General features: G+C 50.0%; 2 protein-coding genes across 7 annotated transcripts in view; one reads left to right on the top strand and one right to left on the bottom strand.

The window, feature by feature from the left end:
- The window catches only part of GATB (glutamyl-tRNA amidotransferase subunit B), a 73,360-nt gene extending 68,689 nt beyond the window's left edge, over positions 1–4,671 (top strand). The window contains exons 12-13 of the mRNA XM_084768567.1: positions 2,349–2,483; positions 3,799–4,671. Coding sequence (XP_084624693.1) covers positions 2,349–2,483; positions 3,799–3,927 — 264 coding nt within the window. The 3' untranslated portion in view covers positions 3,928–4,671. The remainder of the gene's footprint in view (positions 1–2,348; positions 2,484–3,798) is intronic.
- FHIP1A (FHF complex subunit HOOK interacting protein 1A) overlaps positions 4,477–15,998 on the bottom strand; it is a 231,522-nt gene continuing 220,000 nt past the window's right edge. For all 6 annotated transcript variants that reach the window (XM_084768557.1, XM_084768558.1, XM_084768554.1 and 3 more), the window contains 2 exons: positions 15,783–15,921; positions 4,477–11,393 (listed from right to left, as the gene is read on the bottom strand). In XM_084768557.1, coding sequence (XP_084624683.1) covers positions 11,140–11,393; positions 15,783–15,921 — 393 coding nt within the window. In that variant the 3' untranslated portion in view covers positions 4,477–11,139. The remainder of the gene's footprint in view (positions 11,394–15,782; positions 15,922–15,998) is intronic.

Here is a 15,998-nt window from a genome sequence, read left to right on the forward strand (position 1 = left end):
GTCCACTGTGAAACAGCCCTATTTGTCAGAAATAGAAACCTGAAGACTGTGTGCCATAATGCGCAACCTCCTGGCCACTGTAGACAAAAGCACCCTGTGGCCCTCTTTCAGGAGCCAGGTCTGCGGATTGAAGTGGCAGGTGGCAGGTGGCAGGTGGCGTTCTCATGACCTCTTCTCGCTAAGGACAGGGCTGGGACACACCAGACTCCAGAGCCACCAGCTTCACAGCTAACCTGCATTTAGTCCCAGGAGGCCCAGGCGCCATCCCAACTTCTGGCCAAGCCCCAGCTGAGGGGAAATGGTGCTAGGTGTGCTGGGTTTCTTCATGGATGTAGAGATGGAAGTGCGCAGTGCCATGGCTCCTGAGCTCTGTCCAGGTAAGGCTTCCAGTGGGACCAGGCCACATCCATAAAGACGAAAGCCACAGTTCATGTACTCAGAGTGCCATTTAAACCAACGTCCTCTGTGTGCTCTGGAATGAGCCTAAGAGAGAAAACACCAGAAGCTCTTAAATACAGAAATCTTACAATGTACCATGCGCTGACACTGTCACATGACACGTGACTCCTTCCCTTGAACAGGCCTTTCCTTCCTAACCTGACTCAAAAGCCCAGGCTGGCAGTGGCTGGTGAGGGGCCTGTGTGCTTTCTCTCATAGTTGGACAGCAGTTAAAGAAGAGTATGGATTCCGTGTCTAGGAACACAGGCTATTTCTGACCCGTGTGTGTGTGTGAGCAGGGCTTTCTGGCTTGTGTTCCCCTTTCCTGTGTAGCCCTGGGAGTGCCTGGCCTGAAGCAGTGGCCCTGAGACAGCACATCCCAGGGAGTAAACAGACACACACTGCAATGGGGCAGGGCTAGGCTCCCTCAGTGCTTTCCTCCTGCCTGGGCTCCCACCAGGACAGACCTCCTAGTCCTTCCTTAACCAGGAAAGAACAAAGGATAGGAAACTGGAGTCTGCTGTATCAGCCCCAAAGCTAGGTCTGTGCTGTGGTAGCCACTAATCTGTGGAGTGGACAACAGTGGGTTCTAACTCGGAGGTGGAGGCTGCCAGTGGCTGCTGGAGCCATTGAACCATGTCACTCTGTCCTGCCAGCCTTCTCCAGAGCAGCAGCCTTGACGTTTAGAGGCACCCGTCCTAGGAAGCCCTCCTATCCATCCAGGTGCCATGGCGCACGGCACCTAACACAGTGCCAACCAGCATCTGAGCCTTGAGTCCCAGGCAGGGAAAGACTCCTTTGTGCGTCTGTTCAGGGTCCCCTGGGCTCAGGACCCCAGGATGGGCTGTGAGGAGCCAGGAGGGGTGCTCCTCCATCTCTGCTAAGCAGCTCTGGAAATAGCTGCCTTGCACGTCTCCAGGACAAGACGATGCAGGGAGCCACCCACAGGGTGTTCTGAGCTGGCCTTGAGGACCGTCTTCTCTTCTGACTTTGGGTGTTTGAGCTGAGACCTTCTTTAGGTGTGTGCAGATGGCCCTGAAGGACGGGAGTTAACTACACCAAGCTGTATAAATAGAGCTGATAGACAGTAGCTTCTTCATTAATATCAGCAAGAGCTTCTGTAGTAGGAAGGCTGGGCACACTCCTCTAGTGCCCTCTACCTTAGTTTTTGAGACAAGGACCCCACGGAATCTGTGGCTCTATCTGACTAGCCTACCTGTCCAGCAAGCCGTAGGGGTCCTCCTGTCCCCACCTGCCCAGTGTTGGAACTAAGCTCAGGTCCCCATACTTACAGAGCAGGCTCTGTTACCCACTGAGCCTTGCCCCTGGCCCCTGTAGTCTTAGGTAAGCCAAATCTATCGGGAATAGGGCAGGAAAGCTCCCCAGACTTGCAGCGCATGTGCAGATAAAGCACACCAGAAGCCTTCCTGGGCTCCAGGTGGGGAGACTCATAAACACACAGAGGAGTCCTAACTACTCTCTACTAGCCGCCCCCCCCAACCCCTCTCCTGGTCAAGTGTGTTTTCTTATTAATAAATTTGAAGATCTGTGTTCCATATTCTTGCTGAACATCTTATGTTATTTGAAGGCCTGTGGTTCATATTTCTTCAGCTTTTCCTAGACCACCAGGACAGGTAGAGGCGGCTACAGAGGTGCCCATGAAGCACTCAGTGAGACTCACCTCAGATGCATCCTGGGCCCATCGGGGCAGGAGTGTGACCAGCTGGACAGAGGCATGGTGCCTCTTGAGTCACGATACCAATCCCTGCTGTGGTTTCTAGTCTCCCTGGGTGACCTGCAGCTGCTAATTGATTCGCTGTTCTTTCTCTGTGCTCCACATTACCACAGAGGCACATGGAGGTGGCAGAAGCACCAAGTCTTCACGCTATCTTCTCTCTCTTCTCCTGCAGGTGTTTGAGGAGCTGTGGAAGGGGGAGGGGAAGACAGCAGCGCAGATCGTGTCAGCACAGCAGCTGGAGCTGATGCAGGATCGAGAGGCCCTAGAAGAGCTCTGCCAGGCCACCATCGATGGACACCCCCAAGTGGTGACTATCTCCAATAGGCACAAAGTCTTCCTGGGCAGCAGGACTGAGGGCCGCCATTCCTGCTGCAGCCACGACCCTTCCCTAGGAGGGCTTGCCCAGCCCTGTCGATCCCTACTCACGTGGCAGCATTTAATGTCCAAAGACACGCTCCTCAGATGAAAAGCACAGCCTCGTGTTTCTGCGAGGAAAGCTCTTTGCTAGTGTGCGCTCTGTGGAGTCCATTTAAAGGGTCATTATCAAGTCCCCACACCCAGAGTTTAACTGGAGAGTCGTCACTCTCTCCCAGAGTTGTCATTTACATTCTTTGTGGCTACCGCTACTTCAGGAAGATCTGCTGCAAGGAGGGAGAAGACCTGGAAATGCTTCAGTTTTATGGCCTTTGCGAGGAGGGAAAATGCAGAGAAGAAAATGATCTGTAAATTACAGAGAAAATCCTTTGACAGAAACATGGCTGAAAACCAAGTCGTTTTGTGTTCTTAGCATAGCATAAGATAGAAAAGCATGCCAAGTTGCAGGGCTCCCCACCTCCTAACCCACCCCAGGTCTAATCATATTGTCTAGAGATATTTTTCAGTGGGGAAAAAATTACTAGTATCTCTTTCAGAATAATGCACACCCCATCAGTGTGCAGGGACACTGACAGCTCTGGAAAGAGCCCTTGATAAGGAAAATGAGCCCACGCCCTCCCAGCAGGCTCCATCTTCTTGCCCCATCTGCTGTGTCTGATAAGAACACACTTGGTTTCAGAGTGGTCCTGCGGCACTCAAGCGCACTAACTGCCAATCAGGACACTTACAGAGGGAGGTCAGCACTGCAGTTATTTGATGGCTCTCAGCCCCTCCTGCCTTTACCAGTCCCTACCTGCCACAGCCCTGGCTTTCCTGAAGGTTTGTTTTCTAAGGAGCAGTTCTGGCTGGCAGGGAGCAGGGGAGCCTGCTGAGTGGCACTAGAGAATCTGAGAGGCACCCCTGCCTATTAGACCCAATGCTCATCACGGAGATGATTCACAGGGACTGTATCCTGTGGCCCCAGTGGACAGTGCTGTGGTCCTGCATGCCAGCTTTGCGGCTGTCAGCAGTCACATCTGATCCCTCACCGTTCCCTTGTTCATTTGATTCAGAAGGCAGAGGAGCCAAATCCCCTTTGACAGGAACCTAGAAACCTCTCAGAAGTTAATCCGCTCCCCTCTTTTCCCTCCTCATTTTACATGTTACATGAAGGAAAGAAAGGGCCTGAATTTAATTTGCAATCAGTGGAAACCCTGAGGACAATGGTATGAGTCTCTATTTTTACCTCCTGACTTCTGTCTTTACAGGTGGTGGATATAAAGGAAAGAAACCCCAAAGCCATAAATAAGCTCATCGGGTTGGTCCGGAAAGCAAGCCTCAGCCGAGCAGACCCGACTGTGATAAAGGAAATACTGGAGAAGAAGATGTCATTATGAGGTGTTGGGGTCCCTCTAACTGTGGGAGGACACTGTGGCCTTGAGAAGAGAGGCCCCTGAGGGCCGGCACTCAAGTGATGTACAAGTTCTCTCTCAGTCCGTACCCAAGCTAAACCTCCTGGGAGGTAACATTTTACACGTGTGTGTCTTCTGCGACCCCATGACCTGAGGCAGCCATCACGGAAGACCAGTAGCTGGAGCACCAGCCTCACTGAATAGAAACGGTCCATGATGGTGGCAGCAGTGATAGGAAATAGTGATTGTAACAGGATAAAGCTCTTGTTTCCACCTCACATGCCATGAGTGCATCCTAAGAGCCGACCAGCGCTCCTCATCTAAAGGCCACTAGGAGAGGGGCAATAGGATAAGGATGAATGTAGCATATTCAGGCCTAAAATGAGCTAGTGAAGATGAAGGAAGATGCAACAGAATAAGCTGATGCTACGTAAACACCTTGTTCAGGCAAAGGGAAGGGAGGGAGTGTTGGCACTCACCTGCTGAGTGTAGGTGCTGCCGCCTGCTCAGCTCCCAGGGAAGTAAAGTGACACAGACGGTCTCGGGTAAATTTAATGAATAAAATGCATACTGAAATAGCACATAAAAATTAACTTCCGCTTAAAAGACCACGTAGTTTGCACCCCCTCCCCCACACAGTGCTTAGGTAAAAAAGAAAATAGCTGAAGAATTAAGTTGTACCTGGGAAGTATAAGATTATAAACTAATAAATCAGAATCTTGGTTCTAAGTGTCTTGAGGTACAGCTGACAATGGTGGTGACGGCCAATGGCCTCTGTCCGCATTCCTGTGATGTTATCCATTCCTTGCTGCTGGCGTCCTGGGCACCCCCTTTTCATATGCCTCAGACAAACCACACTGTAGCAACTAGTTTTGCAAATGTTTTTTAGTATTTTTCAAACTGACAGCAAAGAGGAAACCCCTTGGAGACCCTCACCTTAGAGCAGATTCTCAGACGTGTAAGAACAGTGCTGGGGCCATCGTTCCTGGGGCAGCTGAGGGATGGGAGGAGTGGGCACTCCACCTCCATCACTAGACAGTGGCCAGGCAGAGTGAAGGAAAGCAACCCATCACCCAGCCAAAAGCTCAGAAGAGTGGACACCAGTCCTGTTGTCTGTTTAGACAAGCAGGAGGAGGTGACATCAACGTCACCTCAGCCAGGAACCCACAGGCCCACATCACATTGCCCTGGTGAAAACTGGCTGCTCCAGTGATTTCCACCAGCCTCCCAACAAGAAAGAAAGGGGCTATTGCTCCACAAGCCTGAATTCCAGTGGCCAGAGCCACTTAGACTCTAATCCAGCAGAGCCTTTATTTCATAAAGAACAGCCGGTTTCAGTCTTAGGACCTCCATTTTTACCAAAAGTTCTGGCTTGGTCATAAAGCCTTGCAGAAAGCACTCATGAAGCTGAGGTCCTGGCCTTACCTCAATGGGCACTGCAGCTTGGCAGAAGCAGTTTCTAAAGCCTATTTTGTCGATTGAAAAGCACGTATGACCAAGTCTTCCCAGAGGAGATGCCATCAGCAGGCAGTCTTCCCCAGGCTCTTCCCAGCTAGCTCTGACAACTCACTCATTTTCTTTCTTCTCTTGAACCCTTAGAGCAGGATTTGAGAGGGAAAAATCCAAGCCCAGCTCAGACTGGGACCTGACCAGATACATTTGAAAGATGTGTTTATATAACACCTTTTAAAATGCACAAAGTATGGCTCTGCTGGTACCCGGGCCTCAGTGAAAGACTTTACATTCTTGTACGAGTGTGAATGTAGTCTGGTTCTGTTTGTACCACTTAGGGGAAATCTCACTAAATTATATGAGTTGGTACCATAGCTAAAGCCACTACCATCTGCCAATAAAATCCACACATCTTTAGCTGGATGCGTGACTCAGAACCAGTGGCTGGTCGGGGGAAAGTTCTGGAAACTGATGGTTTCTCAGCTCCATCCCCACCCCCACCCCAAGGCAGCTCTACCTGCTCAGGCCCAAACCATGTACACTGCTACTTCATGACTGGTTGATTGTCCTCGTGAGCCGCTAACACAAGCCCTCGTAAGAAGGGCTGCTAACCACCAAGATTGTACATTCTGGGGCATCTCTGTCCAGAAAGCCAGCTTTCTGCACCTACTGGGCTCATGCATGAGTGGAACATCAGATAGAACTATCAGTATTCTACCGAAGTAAGTTCCATCCCTGCCCCACCCCCCCTTAACAGAATTCTTGCTAATCTGGAAATGCACCGTGAAAGGCTTGCACCTCTTTAAGTTGGTCGTTTCAGTATGAACAGCCTATGGCATGGCCCACAACTTATATTTTATCTCTCAATTGGATTGAGTTTAGTTGTTATTATTTCAAGGACTCTAAAAGAGTAACAAGGAAAAACACTCTACCTGGAATGCCATGTAATTTGCCCATTGACAGAAGCAGTGTGCGTGTGGTCACAGTGCTGCTTTGACCCGTCCTAGACAAATGTACCTGGGAGAGCTTTCAACAGAGCTGACCTGTGGGCAGTGAGGAGAAGGCGTACACATCGAGTCCTCTTTCACCGGCTCCCAGGTCATGGCCAGGCAGAAGTCATTTAAACAAGGTCATCAGCACCATGTCACTTCTGTAAAATGTCCGCAGGGCAAAAGAAGTCTGGCTTTTGGTGGTCCTTCCTCTCATAGACTTGTCCAAGAAAGATGTCACTTGACATATTAAGGAGGACAGACTTGTGCAGCCTCTGCTAAGTATAATTTATAATCTTGCCTGAGTACTCTGTCACCTTTTCAAGTTCTGAAGTGTCACAGTTCATCTAAACTCCATAAAAGGACCCCGAAATGGAAACTGAGTACACAGGGACAGAATCCTGTGGTCAGGTTTGTGTGGGCGACAGTGACCTGGGTTAACTCTCAGCTTCAAAGACAACACAACCTGCTGTGACCGCCCCAGCTAAAACCATCAGTGTGAGGGTTCTGAGGGTGAGAATCCACAGACACCTTCCCACCGTGCCTTCCTCTCCCTCCTATGATCCTTTTCCCTAAAGAGCCTCACAGAGAATGTCTTGCCAAGGCCCTGTTTGTCCAGTTAATGAGCTGTGGGGCTAATCTGTCTTCCAAAACAAGGGATGGACTAATAAATGCCTGGTGTAGAGGGGACCTGCGGAGGCAAAATGATCCCAGAAGCCACTCTGAGGCCTCCAAGAGCTTTTCGTGAAGCACTGGGTTTATGATGCTCATTCTAAAAGAAGAAAAAGCCAACTCCGTTCTCTTCGAATGGCTCCTCCCTTGACAGGCTTAAGGTGGAGTACACACTCTTGACAAGTTGTTCTAAGCTGGTATGTGATGGGGAATTAGTGTCCTGCGATGCGCAGGCTGATAGCTGAAGTGGAAAGTGGCTAAGATAGCTCCCTAATGGTTTAAAGTCATTGTGGCCTCGGCTGCAGGAGGAACTGCTGCCTCAGGAAAAGCTAACTGCAGAGATGGCTTGAAGTGTGCAGCACACTGTACATGAGGCCGTCCCAGGCCAGCGACTGGAAGCGGCATGTGCAATAATAGCTTCCTGCAGTAAAGCATTTCCTGAAGATGGCAGGCGTGACAGCCATTGCTACAAACATACGGCTGCTAATTAGCAATTGAACTAGACTGCCCTTAAATGAGAATTGGAGCACAGTCATATGTGACATGTCTGTGACATGCCCCACCATGCTGGCCAGACATCACAACTTTAGACCTCTCAGTAGAGCTGGAATCCACAATGACTACTGCAGAGAGGCAAACAACTGCCAGCCCTCAGTATCACTGGCTGCCCAAACAAGAGCAACGCAAACATCCACAGATCCAATTTCTAGATTCTGTTTACAGGAGGATGCTTTGCTGACAACACCCCCACCTCGGGATGTACTAATGGGCAGAAAATCAACAACTACATACAACCTAAATGGAAGCCACCTGCTAAGGACCTGCAGAGCACTGAAGGTACACCCCTGTCACACAACAGACATCAGCTCCACTCTCAGCATGTCGCAGCACTTTCCACAACAATGCCAAACCAAATGGGGACGATCTTACAATGGCTCTGCCAGAAAAAGAAAAGGTTCAATAATAAACCACCTTTAATTAGTTCTTCCTGCAACTGCACTTCCGATCCCGGAGACTGTAAATTCATCCCGTGAAATTGTGTTTTAGGCTGAAACTACACTGGATTTTCTTTGTTAAGATTTTTACATTTACCTGGCTATTTTCAAAATCAATTTTAACTATCCCTGTGTGCTCATGTATTTTGAACCATAAAACTCACTCCGTCTAGACCTCTAAATCAGACCCTGAATTATGGATTCAGGTTAATGTTGTGATGTTCCAGGAACCCTCCACTCCACACTCCTGCTGAGGTTCATCAGGCTAGACACAGTGACGCCAATCCAGGGTCTGTGCAAACGAAATAGTATCTATGGTTGCTCCTCAGACATGGCAGCTGATATGACACCTGTCCCGGGGAAGAGGGCATAGTCCCTGGAGCAGGTTTTAAACATGTCAAATCTCTAAACATTCTTTCCCAAAATGTATTACAAAAACAAACAAACAAACAAAAAATAGGCTTCCATCCACCTGTGACCTTTAGGACTAAGGTAACCTACCTCATAACTATTATTTTCCCACAAAGAGCTTCTGTGTCACCTGTTCGCGTGGAGCAGTGTCCACTCTTTCAAACCATCAGGACTTGTTCTCCTGTCTATAGCCCAGGTTTGCTCTTGGCGTGTTCATACCATTCCTGGCTACTTAGCTCAGCTGCAAGGGCTTTGAGGTGCTCCGTGCTCTGCTCCCAGCGGGCTCTCTGAGGGAAAACTGTGAGGATCCAGGGACAAATGCAGTCAGAGAAGAGTTGTTAAGTGAGTTTGCTATCAGCATTCCACCCCATGTAGTCGGAGTTCCCGACCGTTCATCCCGAGACTCCCATCAGTCACCCTTGTCCTCTTGTAACCCAGGCCGACAGCAGTGCCTTCTGGGGTGGGCTGGGGGCTGTCTCTCCCAATAGGCACCAAGGGGACTCTGGGTTAGGTAATAAATATGTGGAATGGCTACGGAGTAAAGCTAAAAAGCAAAATGCTTACCTAGCATATTAAAAAGAAAAAAGAAAGAAAGGAAAGGGAAAAGAAATATGGACTTGAGAAAGACCAATATCAATCCCAGAAAATGGAGATGGGCATAAAACCACAAGGCTAAAGACCACCATTTGCAGGTAGACCTTGAGCATTCAGTGACGTGAAAGCACAAGTAACCAACACCCAGTAACAGGGTTGGAGGGAGGACCAAATGGTTCCTTCAGCTGTTGCCCTCTCTCCAGCTGAAGCTACTCTTTTGTTCTAATGAGACTTGTGGGCATGCCTCAGGCAGGCCAGAGCAGGCCAATTTACTGTGCTTCCAACATGCTGGCTGCTGCATCACGGCTTGGAAAACTGACTTTCACGACAAATGTAAAGTCGGCAGTGTCCCATGAACAGGCGTCAGGGTTTAGCCAGTGATACAGTGGCTCCTCCCAGCTCACTCAGCCCAGGCCAGATCTCCTTGGGCATCGGTCTCATGGGCTGGCTCCCCAGTCTCCTCAGTCTAAACCTGCTTCAAGATCCTACAAAGGCCTGCAATGCCTCAGATATGGTTATTTTCCCATTGTTACCCTGTTCCAGAGGCCTGACTGGCAAACTAGTGTCCCTGAGGCACAATCAATGGAACTGGGGCATCACCCTTGGGGCTCAGCAGGGTTGCCCACAAAGAACAGAGAGGGCTGGGCCTTGCATCCCTCCACTGGGGAGTTGTTTTCACTTTAGACCCAGAACATAAGGGTCTTTAATATTTATAAATACCAATTGTTTGTTCTCCCTCTCTCTCTCTCTCTCTCTCTCTCTCTCTCTCTCTCTCTCTCTCTCTCTCTCTCTGTGTGTGTGTGTGTGTGTGTGTGTGTGTGTGTGTGTGTGTGTGTGTGTGTGTTTCTTCCCTGCCTGATAGTTAGTTTATAGGGCTATTACTGAAGTATACCCATGCTGCTGGGAGCAGGCTGGCAAGTAGCCCGAGATACCAGTGTATCCCCACTGGGTCACCCTCCACAGCTGGATACTTGGCATGTACCACAGCCATGAGGCGGGAGTCACCAGCGGGCACCTGGCTTCACAGGCTCCCTGGGACTCATGTGTATTTCCATCCAGAAACCAACATGGCCTGAAACGTGCTCATTTCTCTACAAAGTGCAGCATATTTAGTAAAATAAAAAAGCAAACAGTGTTTTTACAAGTTGCAGTTAGCATAATTTTATCTTTTGCACTCATTCCAAACTCTGCCCCACCCCAACAACAAACCCTCTATTGCTTCACAAGCAAATGTTTGCTTTCATAAAACAGAGTCAGGGTTGGTTTTTTGCATAAGTATATGATACCACATTTTGTTTCATCTGATCAAATGCTTAAGATCCAAAGTTTGCATTAGGTGTGCTTCATTTTGTGCAAAGCGCACTAAATTAAGGCTGTCTTGTGTTTTGGTCTCATTAGAGTGATAAGAGCAGCTCCGTGCAACAAGGAAAAACCATCCTGCATCCCAGATTCTTCCCGTGTGAATTTTTGGGGCAGACATCTGGGGCTTGGGGGTTTTCCCATAACATAAGGCAATAGGTGTGTGGAGAGACTGCAAGTCCAGAAGTCAAATTTAGAGTGGCAAATGATGTGTTCCTGCACAGCAGAAGGCGCTCCGTGTTCTTGCAGTTTACAGAGCGTGTGGGTGGCAGGCATCCGTGTGGCTGCGGAGGAGCTTCCTCCCTGGCACTGAAGAGCTGACCCCACCACGGTGTCCAGAGATCACAGCACTTCAGAGAGAGAGAGAGTGTGTGTGTGTGTGTGCTTGTGTGTGTGTGTGTGTGCACGCGTGTACACACGCTCCATGCTGTCCAAGCTACAAGCTGAATGTCTCTGCTCCAAGGCATGGGAGAACATGGGAAGAGGACAAACTGAGCAGAAAGGACGTGCCAAGGGATGGCCAGCTCGCAAGATGTACATTCTCTATGACGGCGGAGACCCAGCTAGAGAGAGGAGCTGCACAAAAATAACCCTCCCTACAAATCAAGTATTGTCAGGAAATATCAAAGTAGACATGCTTTGATAAGCAGCTTTGCACTTAACATTCAGTCAAGACACTATAACCTTATAAAACCGAACCTCGAGTAAACTAGTAGTATAAAAAGCTAACAGCAGGAGTCCTCGAAGTCCCCCAGGATCTTATAACACAAAATGGAGTGTTCTTGGGCCAAGGCTGCCAGCTCCTTCAGAAACTCTGGGAAGAGAGCAGCAGCCAGCATGGTGTTCTTCACTGGCAGAGGCAGGTTTGGGGGTGCCCTGGCCACCTTGGCTCTGTGGCCCAGGAAGGGCTGAAGCACTCGTGGAGGGCCATCCATAAGGGTCTTGTCACTCTCTGTCCTGGAGACCTCCTGAGTGGCATCTGAAAGCAGAAAGAAGATAGTTCTGGGAGTCTCCAATGGCAAGTACGTGTGTGAGGGGCAAGTGGGTTACTGGAGGGAACAGCCTTGGGTACAGTTCCTCAGCTGAGTGGACCCTGAAGATAGCCCTTTAGTGCTCATGACAAGCTTGTCCAGCAGATAATAGCTAGTGCTCAGCTTGTAATACAGGACTGTCCACCTAAAAGCCTATACAGGGAACCTCATGCATAAACTATGGCAGGAATACAGGTTTGACAAGAAACCCAGCCAGACACTGTGCTGGCACCCTGAAGACCTGGCTATCTGGAGGCCAAGGAGGGAGGATCATGTGTGAGCTCAGTAGTTAAAGATCAGCCTGGGCAACAGAGCAAAACCCTGGCTGGCTGGCTGGCTGGCTGGCTGGCTGGCTGGGTGGCTGGATGAGTAGGTGGGTGAATGGGTAGATAAATGGATGGATGGATGGGTGAGTGGGTGGGTGGGTGGGTGGGTAGGTGGATGGATGGATGGGTGGGTGGGTGAGTGGATGAGTAGGTGGGTGGGTGGGTGGGTGGGTGGGTGAATGAATGGGTGGGTGGGTGGGTGGATGAATGGATGGGTGGGTGCGTGGATTGGTGGGAGGGTAGGAAGGAGGGCTAGTGGGCAAGCAGATAGGCTGGCCTGCTACATGGCAACAGCACCTGCTACCACTGGTGCCAGCTGAGTGTACACTGGGCTCATGGGAAATCTACCAAGGACACCTGTGGCCCCTCTGCTCTCCTGAAACCCAGTGCTGAGCCAACTCCTCCTTCCAGGGCAGCCTGGTCACCAGGTGCAGCTCCATAAGCTGCTGTACTGTGCAGCTGTTGCTCTGCCTGCAGGGCTCCCCAGAAACCTCAGCCCCTTCTGGCTGGATCCTACAGTCTCCAAAAATCACCAGAAATCATGGCCAGGCTAAGAATTTCATGCAGCCCCTGGGATCTGGGGCAGCAAAGGGCTTGGACGGCACCACCTAGAGACAGCTGCCAGAGGTGTACAGCGCAGCTTTAACAACCTAAGTCCAGGATGACACGAGCCCAGGTTCTAACATACGCAACTGGTCTGCATATTTATATCACATCAGCGTTCCTAATTAAAATGGTTCAATATGCCTGACTCTTTAATTCCTGAGCTCTCCAGCCCTCATATATTTGTAGGAATTATTTATGCCACCTTCTGCCCCTCCCCAAATGATCTCATTACTCCTTCTAAATCACTGTATTCAAGCTCTTCATTATTTTGGCTGCTTTTTAGAATTCAGCCCCATTTTTCAACACTTTTCAGAGTGTTGCTTAACGACAGCACTAAAAATTCTTGACATTTATAGTACTTTCCACATCTCACTACTATAGTCTTTAGTGTTAAAAAAAAAAAAACCCTCCACTCTGCTGCTTGAAATATCCTTTTGGATTAAAGCATATCACGGTTCGTGTCATAGAGAGCTAGAAAAAATTGTTGAGATTCTGTCTCCCACTACCTCTTATCAGAATTCCCTCACATGCCCTGGCAAGAGTAAGAACAAGTGTGGACAATGTCGACGTCAAAAAAAAAAAAGTGTTGATGTCAAAAGTCAGCCTTGGTGACACCACCGCCCGCCCACATTGGTCCTCAGGCACTACAGCTCCCCCGTGGCCCATCATAGCTCGCCGAGGAAGTTGGCCTGGACACCCCTGGGGATCAGGATACTCCCGGGCATCCTGCTCAGCCCAGAGTCTATGCTGTGCTCGCTGCTTCCCGGAATCCCATTTCCACGTTTCTGTTCACCCACATCTCGCTAAGCTTCAGAGACACTGGGACTAGAGCTGAGAGCACAGATTGTCACCTGCCAGCTAGGTTACTTCCAGGGTAGTGGCTTCACCTCTCTGTACTACCACTCCTCTGGCTCTCAAAAGAATTACTGTAAGGATCAAGTGAGTCACTGGGTGTCAAGTACACAGGGGCCACTAACGTCCCCAAGCCCATGCAGCTCCTGCTCCACAGTCCCTGGTGCTCCTCCCTGCTCTGGCTCCTGGCCTACTTACTGAAGGCTGGCACACTCTGCCAGCCACGCCTTACTCTTCACTTGTGCGGCACCTCAGCCTCTCCAAGGGTCAAGTCCACCTGAGAGTGACTTACAGCCTCTGGCCAGTCTGTTCACAGAGGCCAACAATGCTTTGCACAGTGGGAAAAGGGCCTGCTTTCCTCCACACTCCCACTCTCCTCATGTCCACCTTTCTCTTTCACCCCTCCTCTCTAAACCGGGCTTTTTCTGGATTCTTATCTAGTGTGACTCGTGAATTAGAAACACCACTGCTAAGGCTTGTCTGCCCAGCTTGAATCCACAAATCATCGAATGAAGCAGAAGAGCAGTGAAGGCCCCTAAGCCTTGCAGGGACACCCTTCAGGCTGCTCCAGGCTTACCACCAGGAAATGGCCTTTCAGTGTGTCACAATAAGCAGATTAGAGTGATGACCCTGCCCTGGCTCACCAGGTCTGTTTCCTTCTCTCTATGGGGTAATGTCTAGGCACCTGTCTAGAATCAGAGCTCAGTTAAAGGACCTTTAAATGTAAGCCGAGGTATGGCACTATTATTGGGTAGGTTTGTTTTGTTGTTGTTGTTGTTTTGGTTTTTTTTTTAACATATTTGAGTAGACTTTGTCTGTCTAGCTGAAAAAGTAACTAACCCTCAGTAGCCAATGATCTTGACTGAAAAACCAGCATCGAAAGTCATCATTCTCCTGCTCTGAGGGCAGCAGTGGTTTTAACTGCTGCCGTTGGATGCATCCACAAGGCGGTTGGCTTTTCTGAAGGGACAACAGGAAGTGAAGGGAATACAGAGACTGAGTGGTAGAGCAGCTCTGGCCTCAGGTACCTGAGTGATGAAAAGGGCCCAACAAGCATGCGCAGCACCCAAAGGGAAAGGCCGGGAGAAAGGCATGCCAATCAACATCACGGCCCGCGCTATGTTCTGGAACGGTGCCCTGGGTCTGAAAAGCTGCTGCGCAAGGTATTCCGAACTACCAGAGGATTTCAGAAGCCGGGCAGGAGAAACGCTGTCTGCTCCTCTCCTGGCAGCAGGGCTGGGCACACGGCACAGCACAGACTCTGGAGACCCACTGACCATCCCACAGAGAAGCCTTTCCCTCCCACAGTGGCCTTGCCTTCTCTTTCCGAGGTCTAACAAGCTAAACCCTGAACCATCATTTTACCAGGGGTACCTAGCCCAACTCTCTTTTAAAATCTGCCTCATAGTAGCCCAGTAGCCTACCACAACCAGAGTTCTTGCTGTGGCCAGAGGGTTCCTGAGAGAGGAACTAATCCTGCCTTTAAAAATCAAGAGAGGGGTGGAGACTGTTGAGAGTGGTAGAGTGTGGGCATCACGTGCTGGAGGCCCTGCGTTTCACACCTAGCCTTACCTCCACAGGACTGAGGGACATAAGACCCAATAAAGCGATATGGCCAAGATCAAACCGCAGACACACAGTCGGGACCCAGTAGCTTCATGGAGTTCGGGGCTCTTTCAGCTTCTTTTAAAGGTGGGTGTAGATTTCTCTCCGAGTTGTGCCTCTGCCTCTCGTTCCCAGCCTTGTTTCTGGCCGCTGCCTTAGCCCTTAGCCCATGTCTTCCCCAGTGTTCACCCACCTCCTTGAAGGCTTGTCCCACACCTGGGCAACTGTACTGAGGTAACCCTGAGCAATTTTGGACATTTGGTTATTTGTCGTCACCAGGGCCTACGTCACAGCTCAAGAGACAGGAGGCAATGGCCATCTGATTTCTCTAACCAGAAGTGAGGCCAAGCAGCCTTGCTCCCCGGGCCTAAGACTATCTCAGCTAGCCGCCTCCACCCTTCCCTGCCACCCACCCTCTCTGTCCCCTATAGCTGAGTGAAGCAGGAGCTGCCGAGAGTAAGTGTCACTTCTCATCCTAACAGACACTGTCCTCCTCCTAAAGTCCTAAAGCACATTTAGTTTTTTGGTGCAAGATGCTCTAAAAATATAATAAAGAGAAGAGATGCCATCTGCAGGGCAGGGATGGCCAAAAGGTGGTTCCAGAAGTCCACAGAGCGCCTCTCTGTGGTCCACAGGTGCCATGCTTTATTGGAGTTTGACAACATCCCACACATCAGCACATCTCACACGTCTTCCCCAAACCACCCCAGCTAGGGAAGTGGATAGCCAGCCAGATCCTCCATGGAGGGCACAGGCCAGTATAGGCCTGGAAGCCCTTCCTTCAGATTTAAGAACACTAGGAAAAGGTTGTTCTAAGACGGACACAAACAAAAATATTCTTTGATGCTTGCAGGGTCTAGATGCCAAGAACACCTGCCAACACAAACCAGCATGTGGGGGGCTGGGAGTGGGCTTTCTCCACAGGCGCGGTGGACAAAGCTGGCTGACCTTTGGTAGGTGCTGCAGGGGTCACGTCAGACATGTCCACTCTGAAGAGCAGGTACTGCTGGGCTTGGATGAGGAGGCCTGGGAAGTCTCTCTCCACAGAAGCGAACTGCTCGATCTTGTTTTTCACTGATGCAAGGACCTGTCAAAAAACCACATGAACGTGGATGCTATTGCTCCACGGTGCAATTCTGCTCCCAGTTATCAATGCATCTTTTG

The sequence above is a fragment of the Acomys minous genome, assembly GCF_964271855.1.
Source record: "Acomys minous genome assembly, chromosome: 19".
Classification (NCBI taxonomy): domain Eukaryota; kingdom Metazoa; phylum Chordata; class Mammalia; order Rodentia; family Muridae; genus Acomys; species Acomys minous.